Consider the following 19,483-nt stretch of genomic DNA (forward strand, 5'->3'; position numbering starts at 1 on the left):
CATTGAACATTTTGGTTGTCTTGGTAGGTTTTTGGATGTAAGTGGGAGAAAGGTTATTCTTTACATTTTATTCCAGAAAACGAGACCAAACCAAAATGGCCCAAATTTCTTTCTGGGGTTGAAGTGACAGGCATTTTACTGCAAATTCATTTGAAAACTGGGTTCAGCACAGCTCCAGATTTCCTAGCCGAGTAAAGCTTAAAGCAACAGCTTTCCTGACACTTTCATGGAGGCAATGCAGATAATAAGTTGTTAAGTCTTTATTTCTAATTAACAGTTATTGTTTCATTTGACACTTTATTCAATAACATAGCAAGCAATGAGAGAATAACCAAATCTGTAGGCTAACATTTGCCAATTTTATGTAATTTAGCTAAACTACAAATGTATTTTTATAACATCACATGATATGATGCACTGACATTTTAAAAATGACTAATAATGGACTTTCCCCATGTTTAGTCTCCCCATGATTAGTTGAAGCCTGATAGCTAGCCCTGGTTAATCAGGGCTATATATATATATAAACTAGCTGACTAGCTAATCATAGCTAACGTTAGCTAATAGCTTTAATGTAAAAGTCATCAATTTTTAAGAGATGCAAAGAAAATACCACTTTAAATATATTCTTAAAATATTAACTGGTGTATCCATTAATTTATGCAGAGAATTCGGTTAGCCTGTATTTAAACATGGCAGGGTTCTGCTGTTGACCAAGACACCTAACAGCCTTTCACGTTTTCAGGTTCAGACACGTAAAGCAGTGTTGATGTGATCTGATTTACAGTCTACTCCATACTAACTAACTGGGTGGTTTCATTTGACACTGAGGCTGTCATTCAATCCACTAGCGTCCACACCCACAAAGCAGAACAGTAAAGGCCAAAAGAAAAAAAAAATTTCAAAACACTCTTTTAAATGGCAAAATAATTGGAAGGTAACTGGAATATATAACATTCTTTGCAGAAGTATTTATTTTTCACAGATTAAAAAAAAAAAACAATTGTGCAGGGCCTTTAACACTAACCTCATTAGATCTTAACCCTAGTGCATGCAGGGTGGTGAAAACCACAAAACCCTGCTACAGCTCTTGATAAGACTTTTAACTATTCATTTTTTAGTAGACAATTACTACTGTACTACTTCTTGATTAGTATCCAAGAAGTGTTTTCAATCTACAGTAATGTTTTTCTTGAGTCATTCATTCATTTATGTACTGATGCAGTGATTCATAAATTTCAGACTTATGTTTTAGCAATGATGACATCACTGGTAACTGGGAACTGCTCCAGTTCTCCCACTGCCACACACTTGATCTCATACACAGCATCAGCATTCAGGTCTGTTAGTGTGACTTCATCTTCTTTATGGTGCAGAGATTGACACTTCCACTCCTCCTCCTGCTTCATCTTGTATTCCAGGTTTCGCTTCACTGTCGATTCACATGCAGGGCTTAATTTCACTGTTACACTGCTGTCAGTCACAGCACCAGTGGTTGAGCAGATGGGTTTAGATGGCGGGATAAAGCAGACGGCGTCATCACATTCATGTCCGTACAACATTATACAAGCACCAGGGTTCTTCTTGTTATAATCTGACACCACAATAAATTTGGTGTTGTTACTCTTACTTGAGCTCTTTAGGCCATTGAATATTTTCAGGGCTTTCCTCATTCTCTGACCTACGTCTTGAGTCAACCAGGACTCAGGTTTTATATCTCCTCTCTCTTTCTTTTCAGACTTTTCAACTGTATAGTTTGTTAGATAATCAAGAAAAGGATCTGGCTCATCCAGAGAGGTGAATGTAAAGCACACCACATCTTCAGTGTGTGCAAAGACCTTGGAAATGCTTTTATATACATCTGGAGCAGGACACTCCAGCTTCTCCAGAAAGGCTTTCAGTACATCTGCTTCATCTTCTTTGATCTTTATCCACTGGTCAAGTTCAGTGCTACTGAAAGGAGACTCCTCATGATGCTTGAGGAGGCCTACAAGATCACATTCTTCTTTTTGACCTCCACGTATTAATGGCAGCAGAGAACCCACTTTCTTCAGCAGATCTAGTTTATAGTCATTGCATTTTTTCTTCAGCTCTTGAATCTTTTGATGGAAAGCAGGAAACGCTTGTGCAGCAGTGTCTACTGCAAGATCATTGCATCTAATTTCTGCAATGTTCAAACTCTCGATTGTGTTTGATACAGCTGTTATAAGGCTGTTGCTTATGTCACGGACACATTTCGCTGCTTTTGAATCCAGTTTGGCAAGAGGGTAGAGCCACACTTTCAGTGGAACTGCGTTTTCTTCTTTCCGACCAAGCATGTTTGGAAGTTGTTTGTATATGTCCATTGCACCTTCAAATGAGAATGGATTAGCTGGTAATCTAAAATCTCCATAGAAAGTACAGCTGAATTTGTCAGTCACTGCCTTCTCACTCTCGTTCAGTTTCACTGAGGCCTGACCTTTCAAATTCCCCAGTTTACCGAGATTACTAAGAGCAGCTTTGAATGTTCCTTCTATATTAGTCTTATCCTCATTTGAATCTAAATCTCTACTAAACACAAAGAAAGCATCAGCACCGTACAACACAGCAGTGACCACATGTGTTGCTACATCATTCTCATCCTTCTCACCATTCAACACCTCAGTGTATTTAAAGTTCTTGTGGTCCAAATGATCCATTGTCAGCTGTTTAAACTGTGTGCTTACATGGTATTTCAGTGTAATCCTGGACTGTTTAGTGGACTTTTTGTTGTCATTGAAATATTTAGCTGATCCTTCTACATTTACTTTTCCAGACAGAACACTGAGCTTTAGGGAGCCACATATGTTCATAGAAGCTGCCTTGTCTTCTAAACTGTCTGAAGCACTGACCTCCATTTGAGTGAACTGTTTTGGAATCACATTTTTGTGTTTCTGAACTTCATCGTTGTCCCATAAGGTCAAGCCTGTGGATAAAGAAGGGCAAACAGAACAAACCCTATAATATGTCATATAACCTATAATAAGAATTTTTAGAATCTTAGAGTGGAAATAAATGCATTCTTTCAGCGTCATTCAAAACAGCACCTACATGATAATGTTTTATTCATTTAACCATGGAAGAGTCAACATATATATCTTTTAAAAATACACTTTCAGCACATTTTTGTGACTTTAGATTTTACAGTACAAGCGATGCTGGTATGTAGGTGTTAAACGTCTAGGTATCATATCTGCCATAGATAATTAATATAGAACATCCATTTAGTATATCTGTAATGCTGTGAGGCAAGCAAATGCGTTGAGACAGGAAGCAGGTGCTATCCTTATTTTATTAACAACAAAATGAAGTGAAACCAAAAGTAAAACACAATGCATATAAAGCCACACTTGGGAATCCAGACACAGATAGACAACAGCTATAATCAAGACAATCAAAGACAAAGAACAGAAGGAAAAGAAGGCAATATATACCAACACAAACAAGGGAGGAAACAAGATACAGATGGAGAGGGTGAAAGATGATACGGTAGATGGAATCAGGAAGGAAAATGGACTTGACATGGTGCGCATAGTTAGGAAGATAAAAACAAAGCACACAATGAAGAAAAGAAAAATGAAAATTACATGATGGAGTTGGAGGTGATGTTATAATAGCACAGGTGATTGAAGTGTCTTATAAGTTCTACTGAACAGTGAAATAAGTGTATATTAGTTTTTTTGTTATCTCTTTGTTATTGTCCTTTTGGTTTCTGTTAATGTTTTTATTTTTTATAATATTTAAAAAATATTTTTGTTTATTTTAGCTTTAGCAGTGAGACTAGATAGACTTAGAGCTAGTCTGGATATGACATCTGTTTTTATGGGATGGATAATTCTTTTCTTGAGACTTTTTAGTGTAATTTTTAGCATTTTTTTTGTGAGTGGCTAGTTAAAAACAATACTGGGATGTTAATAAAAATAATGAGGCTAGTGTCATTCAGTCATTTAACATGTGTCACGGGACGCTCCCCCCAAGTCACGTGGTCCGGCCTGCCGCGTGCAGGGGGGGTTTACTCTTGTTTGTGGCCACATCCTCGTGCGGGCACGCACCTGTGCAGGGTTACGCGTCAGTGTTCATTGGGCTATTTAAACCCCCGTCGGTGCTCCCCTCACTGTTGGTCATTGTTTGTTAGCGTCTGCGTATACCGTTAATGTCCATGTTCGTGTAGCCTTTGTTAATGTTTGTTTAGCTGTTGTGCCTGTGTATATTGTCTTCAGTTACTTGTGAGTTGTCCGTGTTAATTGTAGAAGTCATGTTATCCGTTACTGTTATATGTGAGTGCCACAGTTACGTTGCGTGTTAATAAATGTATTTCACAGTCAGGAGTCTGTGCTTCCTGCTCCATGCCCTTTGGCATTCGGGAATTCGTTACATGTCATACCTGTCAATATAACTCAATGTGACCAATCACATGTTTCTGACAGGCATATCACATGACACAAAATGCAGCACATGGCAGAGAAAGTTATGGTTTCTAACTTTTATGACTGAGAGAGCCAATCAGACCTGCTTCAATAGTAAACTGAGAGAGCCAATCAGCCAATCAGACCTGCTTTCACTAGTAGCTCCACCTACCTGGTACGAGACAATCCCTCCTCATATCATACAGCATGCCCAGCTGGAATGGTCTTCCCAGGCACGGCATCTCGACAGCTTCCTTTTCCAGTGAGCTCATGGCTGGTGACGCTTAAACACAAAACAAAAATATAATTTTGATAAAATTATATTGGTCATGCTAAAATACATACTATGCTGGTTTAAAGAAGGAATAACTCTAAGAATTAGAGGATTAGGAAGGATTTTCAGTCTCACTGGATGAGAGTGTCTCTAAATAACTGTACAATAAATCATTTAGAATTTATTGAAAAGCAAACTAAATGTTTCCATATGATGCTCTTAACGTTTTAACACTTTCATTTTCATTGTGAAGGCATTTTGCCTGAGATTCTTAAAATATTAAGTGGTGTATCCATTAATTTATGCAGAGAGTTCGGTTAGCCTGTATTTAAACACGACAGGGTTCCACTGTTTTCCTTAAGGTCACAAATAATCTTTTATCAAAACACCCAATATCATCAGCTTGCACAGCTACACCACCATATCATCACAGTTAAAAGTCAAGTTAAAGAAAGGAGACAGCAGTGTGTACAACTTTTCACAAGTCATCCTGATTTCCTGTTTTCAGATTTTCTCTTTTCAAACTTTTTAAAATTGTTTTTCACTAAATCAAAATCAAAGTGAAACTAATGTTTCTGTCACATCAAGCTGCACAATTAATATTTTAAATTAGGCATGCACCGATATTAAATTTCTTTGGCAGATGCAGTAACCAAGAATTAACTTTTAAAACTTTTTTATGCATGATGTCTGCTACAAGCTAGCTATCAAACTAAATTCTGCTTCTATGCAAAATTCATGAAATTTCTTTCTAATACACCATTCATGACTTGTTTGACAAAACTGACCATCCATTAGTAAACGTTTACTTTGTTACATTTTTTTTTTGTGCGAGAGTAAGTGAGTATATATATATATATATATATATATATATATATATATATATATATATATATATATATATATATATATACACACACACACACACACACACACTATCTTACTCTCACATATAATATATATACTATAGAACATGTAACATTCACAGTTAAACACGTACACAAATGGAGTCAAACACAACACAAACGTTTAAATGACAGCCTTTTATACATATGCGATAACCACACAATGAAGAGCAGGTGTGAGACACAAGGAGGGCGTGGCCACATTGACGAACACACACGCACACACACACGAGACGTTCGGGGGGAGGGGCCGTACCGTGACAACTATATACTAAAACTATATACTATAGCACTATATACTATAGTACTATATACTAAAACTATATACTATAGCACTATATCCTATAGCACTATACACTAAAACTATTTACTATAGCACTATATACTAAAACTATATACTATAGTACTATATACTAGCTTTTGAGCACCCAGTAACTGATGGGGAAACAAATATATTGATCTGGGACACATTCAAGGCAATCAGTCAATTTAATTGTCTTTAAAGTCTTTTTTCTATTTTTTAATTATTTTTTCATTTTTCTTCACATTTCTTGGAAATATTGTGAAAACAGCAGATTGTTAATGCACATTTAATATACATTAATATACTCCTTATAATATACATAGATATTTCAACACACAGAATTTCAGATTTGACAAAAATCTTTCACAACGAAAGAATCCGAGGCTGGACAACCTACAAGTAAAATGTCCACCATATTTTTGAATGGGAAAGCCAAGCTGTATGTGCTGCATTTATTTTGTTGTGTGATCAAAATTCGATAGGCAACACTGATTGTTGTGTTGTATTTGTTTAGATTTTTAAACGGTCAATTAAAATATCCATGTGGAACGTTTTGTGGCGGGTTAAGTGGGAACCCCTGCTCTATGTGTCACGGTACGGCGCCGTATGTGTGCGTGTGCCCCCCCCCCCCCCCCACCTGCTCCTCGTCGTTTCATTAGTCTGCGTGTATAAAAGTCTAGCGTCTACGTGTTACTGTTATCGGTGATTGGATGTGACAGCCTAAGAGCTACGTTAGGTGTATGAATAAACGTGTGTTTCTGTTTAATGCGACTCGTCTCCGCATCCTGCTTAGCCTTTTTTTTTTTTAAATGGTGCCCCAGGAAATGCTTTACGAATGACTTCATTATTGTTTGTCTCACTGAAACAGTCTATAAAATGTATACATTAGAAAATATATTTACAACAAAACTGTCAAAATTTTCCACATACACAAACATAGACGCTAACTTGTATTCGTTGATCTGACGGAATGAATTATGTAGGTGAAGTGTATATTTGCAGAGACGAAAATGGAAGTGAATGCATGTAACATTTGTGCTTTAGTACATTTAATGTACTGATGTACTGGCTGATGTACGCCTTCGATAAACCATTTCTGAATTTATATATATATATATATATATATCTATATCGAGTTGTTGTTGGGGGGTTAGAAGCAGAAGGGGATCACGCACTACACTACTGTGATTAACATGAATTTTGCGATGAATATTCTACTTTAATTCTCTCAATCCAGGTCTACTACTACATAAATTGTTAATATAAAAAGTACTCTGTTAAACCCAAAAAACATTTAATCTTTATAAAATTACTCTAATTTGACAAAGAGTCCAAAAATGAAACACAAAAGCCCTGCTTAAACCATGGCATTTGGGGTTTATACATTAACACAATATTTCAACACAATTTCAACAAACAATTAGTATAGAAATGTGTAATACATGTCTAAAATGACATTTTGTACAATCGTTTACTGAGTAAAAGTGTGGTATATCACTATTTTCACCAAATCTTAGAGGGAGTGAAATAAAATTCGACGGAACAATGACTTTATATTGCATATCAAGCTTCAAGTGAAAAATGAGCATTGCAACTTACCCCAAATTCATTTAAAAACTGATACTCGTCGTCTGAATCTCTTAACTGTTCAACACCAAAAGACTATATCTTGACTGTTGTCTCGGTAATTGTTCGCGCTGCCTGCTCAAGAACGAGGACGCATACGCCTAAGGTGTCTTTCTCGCTGTCTGCACTTCCTCACTTAAGTACAACAGTTAAGATCAGACTCCTTCATACCAAACAGTAAGCAGGGCGGGGCGATAAATGCTGTTCGATCCGACAACAGCGAAATGATTTTTTGCTGAGTGAAGTTGGAACGAAAGAGAAATTTCCAACTGACTGCATACACAGATGTGCTCGCCGTCGAATTGCATTTAGACGCCTCTCGAAACGCCGGTAGAATACCTTATCGAAATGTCCTTATCTGTCGATATGCACTACTTATCGAACAATCCTAGCTATTTGAAATGCCCAACTATAGGCTATATTTAGGTATTATAAATAAAAAAATAATACCAAAAGTATTTTTCCGTTACCTTTATTCATCTTGTTAGTATTAGCTAAACATCAATTGCTCTATTTTACAGTATTATTGTGAAAAACTGCAGATCATTCTGTTCCTTTGATGTCGTAGATGACTTTGAATCTTAAACAACCTCCATAATATGAAATTACCTTCAAAGAAGTTTCTGGGGAAATTGCAAATTTACTTGTTATTGTTTGAAGGTTGTTATAATAAAACACAGTATTTAACTTTGCACAACAAGGCTCATATACAGTACATATAAAGACAATTATTTTCAGGTAAGTAAATATAAAGTCTAGTATATTTAAATATAAAAGTCAGTGTACAATAATCGGTGAAGCCTCAATATAATATAATATAATAATATAATAATATATATATATATATATATATATATATATATATATATATATATATATATATATATATATATATATATATATATATACATATACACACATATACATATATACATACAGGTAAGTAAATAAAAAAGTATATTTAAATATAAAATTAAGTCAATGTACAAAAAAGGCCTACAGTCATGTTGTAACGCGGGAGGCTAGGCAGGATGCAGGAACGAGCCGCGTAAAACACAGTGACGTTTATTTACACACAACTGAAGACACCGTGGCTCACAGGCTAACATAAGATTAAACACCAACAACGACTACATATACTTTATATACATGAATCATAACAACACGAAACGAGGAACAGGTGTGATACAGGGGGAGGTCGTGGGCATGTAAACTAACACACACGGAGATGTAAAACAGATGTAAAAAAAAATGAGGACACGCCACGAAAACCTTTGTCTTTTTAAACATTTAAACATGGGCATTTCACTCTCATTTAAACAATATTGAGAGATATAGATAACAAACATACAAATCATACAAAAACATACAAAAATTGTAAAATATAATTAATAGAAATTAAATTTTCTTGTGAGGGAAAAGTTAGGACATCCCCATAATTACTACTTCATAGAAGGAGCCCACGGAACCTTCAGGATTTGAAGAGTGTTTGTGTGGAAGAAAGGGCCAAAATCACACCTGAGCAATGCATGCGATTAGTTTCTCCATACAGGAGGTATCTTGAATCTGCTATCACCAACAAAGGCTTTTGTACAAAGTATTAAAGAAATTTTATTAAGCGTGTTCAATACTTTTTCCCTGTGTCATTTCTCATTATTACACATAATTTATGGACATCTATGGTTTGATTTCTTTGAATGTGTGGATTGGCTGGGTTGTTATCGACATCTGGTGAGAATTTCATGTCAATAGCACCTTTAGAAATATATTTACTTAGAAAATTGATGACATGTTCAATACTTACTTCAACCGCTGTAGATTGTCTGAGTTATATATTGTCTAGAGTATTTTGCTTCAAACCTTCCTCATTTTCTTCAACTTTTCCTCATAGTCAAGAAAAGAATGCCTTCAACAGTGTTGTGTCACGTTTAACGGCAATCAAAGAAAAGATGAGGTGTGTGCTCTTCCCTATCCTATTTTGGCTACAAACAAGAAGGCATGACACAGGCATGACACTTTCCTCTTTTGCTTCTCCTGAGATTTGTGGACATATTCTTCTGTTGTTTTCTTAATGGCCTCTGTTGTTTTAATTTTGGAGTCTATATACTAGCTGTAACTAGATTCCAGAGGAAGAATGGTGCTGGAAAATTAAAATGAAAACACATTGTAGATAGTCATTAAATTGAATGTGTCGGTCTGTTAACATCTTGGCATATTTAGGATATGTCAGTTACCAGGCATTATGAACTTTGCTCTTCTAATGACAGTTTTATTGTTATATTAGTGGGCAAGCCTTTGGCTCTGGTCTCTCCAGTGTCAATGGAAATCCAGATTATGTAAAGTGTGTTAATGATCAGATTATATACATTACAAATATCCTCCATTTTGGGTTTTCTGTCTTTGCATTCAATTTTAGATACATACATATACTCGGTGAGGTATTAATTCACAAATATTTAGTGACAACCTCACTAACAACAGGGAACTCCTCCATTTCAACCACTGCTGTTTATTTGATCTCGTTCACACTTAACAGCATTCATCTTTGTTCAGATGTGTCATGTTTGTTCTTTGACTTCCAGTGCTTTTTTGAGCCGGGAACATGTGAAGGGCTGTTGTCATTGATTGGTGTTGATGGTTCTGCTGCGGGTTGACTGGTGTCTCTGGTGCTTGAGTTTTGGTGTGTTAGGTCAGTTGGAGGGTATGTGCCTTTAGGAGTTTGAATGGTGATGACATCACTGGTAACTGGGAGCTTCCCCAGTATATCCAGTGCAGTGCATTTGATCTCATACATAGAGTCAGCATTTAGTCCTGTTAGTGTGACTTCATCTTCTTTATGCTGCAGAGATTGACACTTCCACTCCTCCTCCTGCTCCATCTTGTACTCCAGGTTTCGCTTCACTGTGGACTCACATGCAGGGCTTAATTTCACTGTTACACTGCTGTCAGTCACAGCACCAGTGGTTGAGCAGATGGGTTTAGATGGCGGGATAAAGCAGACGGTGTCATCACATTCACCTCTGTACAACATTATGCAAGCACCAGGGTTCTCCTCGTTATAATCTGACACCACAATAAATTTGGTGTTGTTACTCTTACTTGAGCTCTTTAGGCCATTGAATAATTTCAAGGTTTTCCTCATTCTCTGACCTACGTCTTGAGTCAACCAGGACTCAGGTTTCTCTCTTTTGCCTTTATATCTCTTTTCAGACTTTTCATCTGTATAGTTTATTAGATAATCAAGAAAAGGATCTGGCTTATACAGAGAGGTGAAAGTAAAGCACACCACATCTTCAGTGTGTGCAAAGACCTTGCCAATGCTTTTATATACATCTGGAGCAGGACATTCCAGCTTCTCCAGAAAGGATTTCAGTACATCTGCTTCATCCTGTTTGATCTTTATCCACTGGTCAAGTTCAGTGCTACTGAAAGGAGACTCCTCATGATGCTTGAGGAGGTCTACAAGATCACATTCTTCTTCTTGACCTCCACGTATTAATGGCAGCAGAGAACCCACTTTCTTCAGCAGATCTAGTTTATAGTCATTGCATTTTTTCTTCAGCTCTTGAATCTTTTGATGGAAAGCAGGAAACGCTTGTGCAGCAGTGTCTACTGCAAGATCATTGCATCTAATTTCTGCATTGTTCAAACTCTCGATTACATCTGATACAGCCGTAATAAGGCTATTGCTTATGTCACGGACACATTTTGCTGCTTTTGAATCCAGTTTGGCAAGAGGGTAGAGCCACACTTTCAGTGGAACTGCGTTTTTTCCTTTCTCACCAAGCATGTTTGGAAGTTGTTTGTATATGTCCATTGCACCTTCAAATGAGAATGGATTAGTTGGTAATGTAAAATCTCCATAGAAAGTACAGCTGAATTTGTCAGTTACTGCCTTCTCATTCTCATTCAGTTTCATTGAGGCCCCACCTTCCACTGAAATCCCATAACAACTGATATTTCTAAGTGCACCTTTGAAGGATCCTTCTACCTCAGTCTTCTCCTCATTTGAATCTAAATCTCTATTAAACACTAAGAAAGCATCAGCACCGTACAACACAGCAGTGACCACATGTGTACCTAGATCACTGTCAAACACCTCAGTGTATTGAAAGCTCTTATGGTCCAAATGATCCATTGTGAGGTGTTCAAAGTGTGTGCTTATATGGTATTTCAGTGTAATCCTGGACTGTTTAGTGGACTTTTTGTTGTCATTGAAATATTTAGCTGATCCTGCTACATTTACTTTTCCAGACAGAACACTGAGCTTTAGGGAGCCACTTATGTTCATAGAAGCTGCCTTGTCTTCTAAACTGTCTGAAGTGCTGACCTCCATTTGAGTGAAGTGTTTTGGAATCACATTTTTGTGTTTCTGAAGTTTATTGTTGTCCCATAAGGTCAAGCCTGCGGATAAAGAAGAGCATATGATTTGACATACCATATTTTAGTGTTTTTTATGGGATGGGTTATTTTTTTCTTGTCTTAAATGGAAAAGGCATTAGTAAATAAATTATTATTTAGATCTAAATCATGCACTAGATCACAAATGGGTCATAATAATAATTAGATGACTAGGTACATAAGTATGTAATAAGTATGATGAATGAGTAATAATGCATGTCTATGATTGAAAATGTCTGCAGTTTGTCAGAGCTCTGTTTGCCTGAATTATGTTGACATACCATGAAATATTTTTATTAACAACTTTATTAAGAACAATGATGCTAGCTGTCAATCAGTCATCAAACATGTCACCCTTGTGTCACACGACCTATAAAAATGCAGCACATGGCAGAGAAAGCTATCAAATTTATGCTTAGACAGAGAGAGCAAATCAGACCTGCTTTCACTAGCAAACAGAGAGTCAGGGGAGGTCACCCAAAAATGACTTCATAGGGGCTCAACCCATGTTGTGGTCTCACTCTCATTCTCATCCCCATTTGGACATATTTTGTAAACTCTTGGGCATACCAATGTTAGAAATATCAGATGACATCCCCACTTTTGACACACGATCCTTCTGAAGTGTTAATTTCACAAAATGTGAAAAACAGGGTCTGGGTAGACAGGGCTGAGCCAAACCCCTTGAGTTAACTAACTATATGACCTCAGAGCAGGTGATTGGGCGGCAGTGAAGGAACTAAGAAGGAAGCACTGGAGGCAACCGAGGTGGAGGGGATTATTCAAAGTACTCCTGATAATGCATCCTGCTGTGAAATTAGAGGGATGGACACTGTGGACACACAAACAACTGCAGACGTGTTCTAGAACATGAGGGTGATAACTAGTGTCATTCTAAAATTCCTCTATATAGTAGTATAATGATGTCTACTTAATTCAAGAATAAAAATGCAGACTTGAGAATTAATTGATGAGAACAACTGGTCCTGTTCTTTATTGCAGGTCAATGTTAAGAAGTATTATTGAGGTATCCTCCAGAAAATGTCTAACAATCACACAAAGAACCCAAATTTTTTATACAGTTTTCAGGAGTGATTATGTAATCACCCCACCTTCTTTAACATACTAGTGTTTGAAATACATTATTCAATATATGCAGTTTGAGATCCTTCATTATACAAGTTGAAGCTTGACAACATTATATCCCATTGGAAGCTTTTCCTTTTTTAAGCAAAGATGAACTCAACTCACTCCACCAACCACACTTAGGCTTCATGGAGGCCTCTAAAAGCTTCTGCTCTGCAGCCTAAGGCTCTTAAACACAGCCCTAGAACTGAGCATAGGTGAGCAGAAAAGGGAGTGAACAATAATTGGATGATGGATTGGATGAGTGGTTTGGCAAGTGGAAAGGAATTGTTGTTTCATCTATTACCGCCTTAATGTGTACTGCTTAGCGATACTAGGATGTTGTATTATTCCATGTATCATGGGTTTAATTAAGAGGTGCATTGAGAAAAATATTTCACATCAAATATTGCAGTTGTAGAGACAACCACTTAAACAGAGGTAATGATTAGGGAAACCACGAGGGTTGAGAGGAACTATAACAAAGTGTGTGTGACTGTTTGGGGTTTGCTCTTCTGACAGTTCTCTGTGAGAAAAACTGAGTCCCTTGTGCACAATAATACTTGATAATACTGGTGCACAAGTATTAATAAAGCATTCAAATAGCATTTTCTGTCTGAGGTGTGACTGATTTCCAGAGTTCCACCACAAGCAGACGTGCTTCCACTAGTAGACCGAGAGAGGCAATCAGCCAATCAGACCTGCTTCTCTAGTAGCTCTACCTACCTGGTATGAGACAATCCCTCCTCATATCATACAGCATGCCCAGCTGGAATGGTCTTCCCAGACATGGCACCTCAACAGCTTCTTTTTGCAGTGAGCTCATGGTTGGTGATACTTAAACACAAAACAAAAATACAAGTTTAATAAAATTATCTTGGTAATTCTAAAAGATTTGCTATTGTCACAATCAGTGACATTGTGTATATTTGTTCTCCTAGAAATCATTGTGTATGTTTGTTCTCCTAGCCTTTTTGTTTCTTAGCCCCGAGTTTTCCTAGCGTCTTTTGTTATAGCCTGCTTCCCCTTTGCCTTCGTGTGTTTTTGTTTGTAGGCATGTATCTACATACTCTCCGTGTCGACTCTTTGACTCTTTTGAATTAGAGGATTAGGAAGGATTTTCAGTCTCACTGGATGAGAGTGTCTCTAAATAACTGTACAATAAATCATTTAGAATTTATTGAAAAGCAAACTAAATGTTTCCATATGATGCTCTTAACGTTTTAACACTTTCATTTTCATTGTGAAGGCATTTTGCCTGAGATTCTTAAAATATTAAGTGGTGTATCCATTAATTTATGCAGAGAGTTCGGTTAGCCTGTATTTAAACACGACAGGGTTCCACTGTTTTCCTTAAGGTCACAAATAATCTTTTATCAAAACACCCAATATCATCAGCTTGCACAGCTACACCACCATATCATCACAGTTAAAAGTCAAGTTAAAGAAAGGAGACAGCAGTGTGTACAACTTTTCACAAGTCATCCTGATTTCCTGTTTTCAGATTTTCTCTTTTCAAACTTTTTAAAATTGTTTTTCACTAAATCAAAATCAAAGTGAAACTAATGTTTCTGTCACATCAAGCTGCACAATTAATATTTTAAATTAGGCATGCACCGATATTAAATTTCTTTGGCAGATGCAGTAACCAAGAATTAACTTTTAAAACTTTTTTATGCATGATGTCTGCTACAAGCTAGCTATCAAACTAAATTCTGCTTCTATGCAAAATTCATGAAATTTCTTTCTAATACACCATTCATGACTTGTTTGACAAAACTGACCATCCATTAGTAAACGTTTACTTTGTTACATTTTTTTTTTGTGCGAGAGTAAGTGAGTATATATATATATATATATATATATATATATATATATATATATATATATACACACACACACACACACACACACACACACACACACACACACACACTATCTTACTCTCACATATAATATATATACTATAGAACATGTAACATTCACAGTTAAACACGTACACAAATGGAGTCAAACACAACACAAACGTTTAAATGACAGCCTTTTATACATATGCGATAACCACACAATGAAGAGCAGGTGTGAGACACAAGGAGGGCGTGGCCACATTGACGAACACACACGCACACACACACGAGACGTTCGGGGGGAGGGGCCGTACCGTGACAACTATATACTAAAACTATATACTATAGCACTATATCCTATAGCACTATACACTAAAACAATTTACTATAGCACTATATACTAAAACTATATACTATAGTACTATATACTAAAACTATATACTATAGCACTATATCCTATAGCACTATACACTAAAACAATTTACTATAGCACTATATACTAAAACTATATACTATAGTACTATATACTAGCTTTTGAGCACCCAGTAACTGATGGGGAAACAAATATATTGATCTGGGACACATTCAAGGCAATCAGTCAATTTAATTGTCTTTAAAGTCTTTTTTCTATTTTTTAATTATTTTTTCATTTTTCTTCACATTTCTTGGAAATATTGTGAAAACAGCAGATTGTTAATGCACATTTAATATACATTAATATACTCCTTATAATATACATAGATATTTCAACACACAGAATTTCAGATTTGACAAAAATCTTTCACAACGAAAGAATCCGAGGCTGGACAACCTACAAGTAAAATGTCCACCATATTTTTGAATGGGAAAGCCAAGCTGTATGTGCTGCATTTATTTTGTTGTGTGATCAAAATTCGATAGGCAACACTGATTGTTGTGTTGTATTTGTTTAGATTTTTAAACGGTCAATTAAAATATCCATGTGGAACGTTTTGTGGCGGGTTAAGTGGGAACCCCTGCTTTATGTGTCACGGTACGGCGCCGTATGTGTGCGTGTGCCCCCCCCCCCCCCCTGCTCCTCGTCGTTTCATTAGTCTGCGTGTATAAAAGTCTAGCGTCTACGTGTTACTGTTATCGGTGATTGGATGTGACAGCCTAAGAGCTACGTTAGGTGTATGAATAAACGTGTGTTTCTGTTTAATGCGACTCGTCTCCGCATCCTGCTTAGCCTTTTTTTTTTTTAAATGGTGCCCCAGGAAATGCTTTACGAATGACTTCATTATTGTTTGTCTCACTGAAACAGTCTATAAAATGTATACATTAGAAAATATATTTACAACAAAACTGTCAAAATTTTCCACATACACAAACATAGACGCTAACTTGTATTCGTTGATCTGACGGAATGAATTATGTAGGTGAAGTGTATATTTGCAGAGACGAAAATGGAAGTGAATGCATGTAACATTTGTGCTTTAGTACATTTAATGTACTGATGTACTGGCTGATGTACGCCTTCGATAAACCATTTCTGAATTTATATATATATATATATATATATATATATATATATATATATATATATATATATATATATATATATATATATATATATCGAGTTGTTGTTGGGGGGTTAGAAGCAGAAGGGGATCACGCACTACACTACTGTGATTAACATGAATTTTGCGATGAATATTCTACTTTAATTCTCTCAATCCAGGTCTACTACTACATAAATTGTTAATATAAAAAGTACTCTGTTAAACCCAAAAAACATTTAATCTTTATAAAATTACTCTAATTTGACAAAGAGTCCAAAAATGAAACACAAAAGCCCTGCTTAAACCATGGCATTTGGGGTTTATACATTAACACAATATTTCAACACAATTTCAACAAACAATTAGTATAGAAATGTGTAATACATGTCTAAAATGACATTTTGTACAATCGTTTACTGAGTAAAAGTGTGGTATATCACTATTTTCACCAAATCTTAGAGGGAGTGAAATAAAATTCGACGGAACAATGACTTTATATTGCATATCAAGCTTCAAGTGAAAAATGAGCATTGCAACTTACCCCAAATTCATTTAAAAACTGATACTCGTCGTCTGAATCTCTTAACTGTTCAACACCAAAAGACTATATCTTGACTGTTGTCTCGGTAATTGTTCGCGCTGCCTGCTCAAGAACGAGGACGCATACGCCTAATGTGTCTTTCTAGCTGTCTGCACTTCCTCACTTAAGTACAACAGTTAAGATCAGACTCCTTCATACCAAACAGTAAGCAGGGCGGGGCGATAAATGCTGTTCGATCCGACAACAGCGAAATGATTTTTTGCTGAGTGAAGTTGGAACGAAAGAGAAATTTCCAACTGACTGCATACACAGATGTGCTCGCCGTCGAATTGCATTTAGACGCCTCTCGAAACGCCGGTAGAATACCTTATCGAAATGTCCTTATCTGTCGATATGCACTACTTATCGAACAATCCTAGCTATTTGAAATGCCCAACTATAGGCTATATTTAGGTATTATAAATAAAAAAATAATACCAAAAGTATTTTTCCGTTACCTTTATTCATCTTGTTAGTATTAGCTAAACATCAATTGCTCTATTTTACAGTATTATTGTGAAAAACTGCAGATCATTCTGTTCCTTTGATGTCGTAGATGACTTTGAATCTTAAACAACCTCCATAATATGAAATTACCTTCAAAGAAGTTTCTGGGGAAATTGCAAATTTACTTGTTATTGTTTGAAGGTTGTTATAATAAAACACAGTATTTAACTTTGCACAACAAGGCTCATATACAGTACATATAAAGACAATTATTTTCAGGTAAGTAAATATAAAGTCTAGTATATTTAAATATAAAAGTCAGTGTACAATAATCGGTGAAGCCTCAATATAATATAATATAATAATATATATATATATATATATATATATATATATATATATATATATATATATATATATATATATATATATATATATATATATACATATACACACATATACATATATACATACAGGTAAGTAAATAAAAAAGTATATTTAAATATAAAATTAAGTCAATGTACAAAAAAGGCCTACAGTCATGTTGTAACGCGGGAGGCTAGGCAGGATGCAGGAACGAGCCGGGTAAAACACAGTGACGTTTATTTACACACAACTGAAGACACCGTGGCTCACAGGCTAACATAAGATTAAACACCAACAACGACTACATATACTTTATATACATGAATCATAACAACACGAAACGAGGAACAGGTGTGATACAGGGGGAGGTCGTGGGCATGTAAACTAACACACACGGAGATGTAAAACAGATGTAAAATAAAATGAGGGCACGCCACGAAAACCTTTGTCTTTTTAAACATTTAAACATGGGCATTTCACTCTCATTTAAACAATATTGAAAGATATAGATAACAAACATACAAATCATACAAAAACATACAAAAATTGTAAAATATAATTAATAGAAATTAAATTTTCTTGTGAGGGAAAAGTTAGGACATCCCCATAATTACTACTTCATAGAAGGAGCCCACGGAACCTTCAGGATTTGAAGAGTGTTTGTGTGGAAGAAAGGGCCAAAATCACACCTGAGCAATGCATGCGATTAGTTTCTCCATACAGGAGGTATCTTGAATCTGCTATCACCAACAAAGGCTTTTGTACAAAGTATTAAAGAAATTTTATTAAGCGTGTTCAATACTTTTTCCCTGTGTCATTTCTCATTATTACACATAATTTATGGACATCTATGGTTTGATTTCTTTGAATGTGTGGATTGGCTGGGTTGTTATCGACATCTGGTGAGAATTTCATGTCAATAGCACCTTTAGAAATATATTTACTTAGAAAATTGATGACATGTTCAATACTTACTTCAACCGCTGTAGATTGTCTGAGTTATATATTGTCTAGAGTATTTTGCTTCAAACCTTCCTCATTTTCTTCAACTTTTCCTCATAGTCAAGAAAAGAATGCCTTCAACAGTGTTGTGTCACGTTTAACGGCAATCAAAGAAAAGATGAGGTGTGTGCTCTTCCCTATCCTATTTTGGCTACAAACAAGAAGGCATGACACAGGCATGACACTTTCCTCTTTTGCTTCTCCTGAGATTTGTGGACATATTCTTCTGTTGTTTTCTTAATGGCCTCTGTTGTTTTAATTTTGGAGTCTATATACTAGCTGTAACTAGATTCCAGAGGAAGAATGGTGCTGGAAAATTAAAATGAAAACACATTGTAGATAGTCATTAAATTGAATGTGTCGGTCTGTTAACATCTTGGCATATTTAGGATATGTCAGTTACCAGGCATTATGAACTTTGCTCTTCTAATGACAGTTTTATTGTTATATTAGTGGGCAAGCCTTTGGCTCTGGTCTCTCCAGTGTCAATGGAAATCCAGATTATGTAAAGTGTGTTAATGATCAGATTATATACATTACAAATATCCTCCATTTTGGGTTTTCTGTCTTTGCATTCAATTTTAGATACATACATATACTCGGTGAGGTATTAATTCACAAATATTTAGTGACAACCTCACTAACAACAGGGAACTCCTCCA

General features: G+C 35.9%; 1 protein-coding gene across 3 annotated transcripts; it reads right to left on the minus strand.

Annotated features, from left to right (window-relative positions):
* Positions 1–242: 242 nt before the first annotated feature.
* Positions 243–17,090, minus strand: LOC113568583 (verrucotoxin subunit beta-like). Of its 3 annotated transcripts, XM_035526193.1 has the most exons (4): positions 16,968–17,090; positions 13,786–13,896; positions 4,597–4,707; positions 243–2,944 (listed from the first exon to the last, which is right to left on the minus strand). In XM_035526193.1, exons 2-4 carry the CDS (start codon positions 13,883–13,885, stop codon positions 1,245–1,247), a joined length of 1,911 nt encoding a protein of 636 aa, XP_035382086.1. In that variant the 5' UTR covers positions 13,886–13,896; positions 16,968–17,090; the 3' UTR covers positions 243–1,244. The 3 variants fall into 3 exon arrangements, with proteins under 3 accessions (XP_035382086.1, XP_035382087.1, XP_035382085.1); XM_035526194.1 differs by lacking the exons at positions 13,786–13,896; positions 16,968–17,090 and adding an exon at positions 7,507–7,655; XM_035526192.1 differs by lacking the exons at positions 243–2,944; positions 4,597–4,707 and adding an exon at positions 10,027–11,937.
* Positions 17,091–19,483: the final 2,393 nt, after the last annotated feature.

This window comes from Electrophorus electricus, chromosome 5 (genome assembly GCF_013358815.1).
Source record: "Electrophorus electricus isolate fEleEle1 chromosome 5, fEleEle1.pri, whole genome shotgun sequence".
Classification (NCBI taxonomy): domain Eukaryota; kingdom Metazoa; phylum Chordata; class Actinopteri; order Gymnotiformes; family Gymnotidae; genus Electrophorus; species Electrophorus electricus.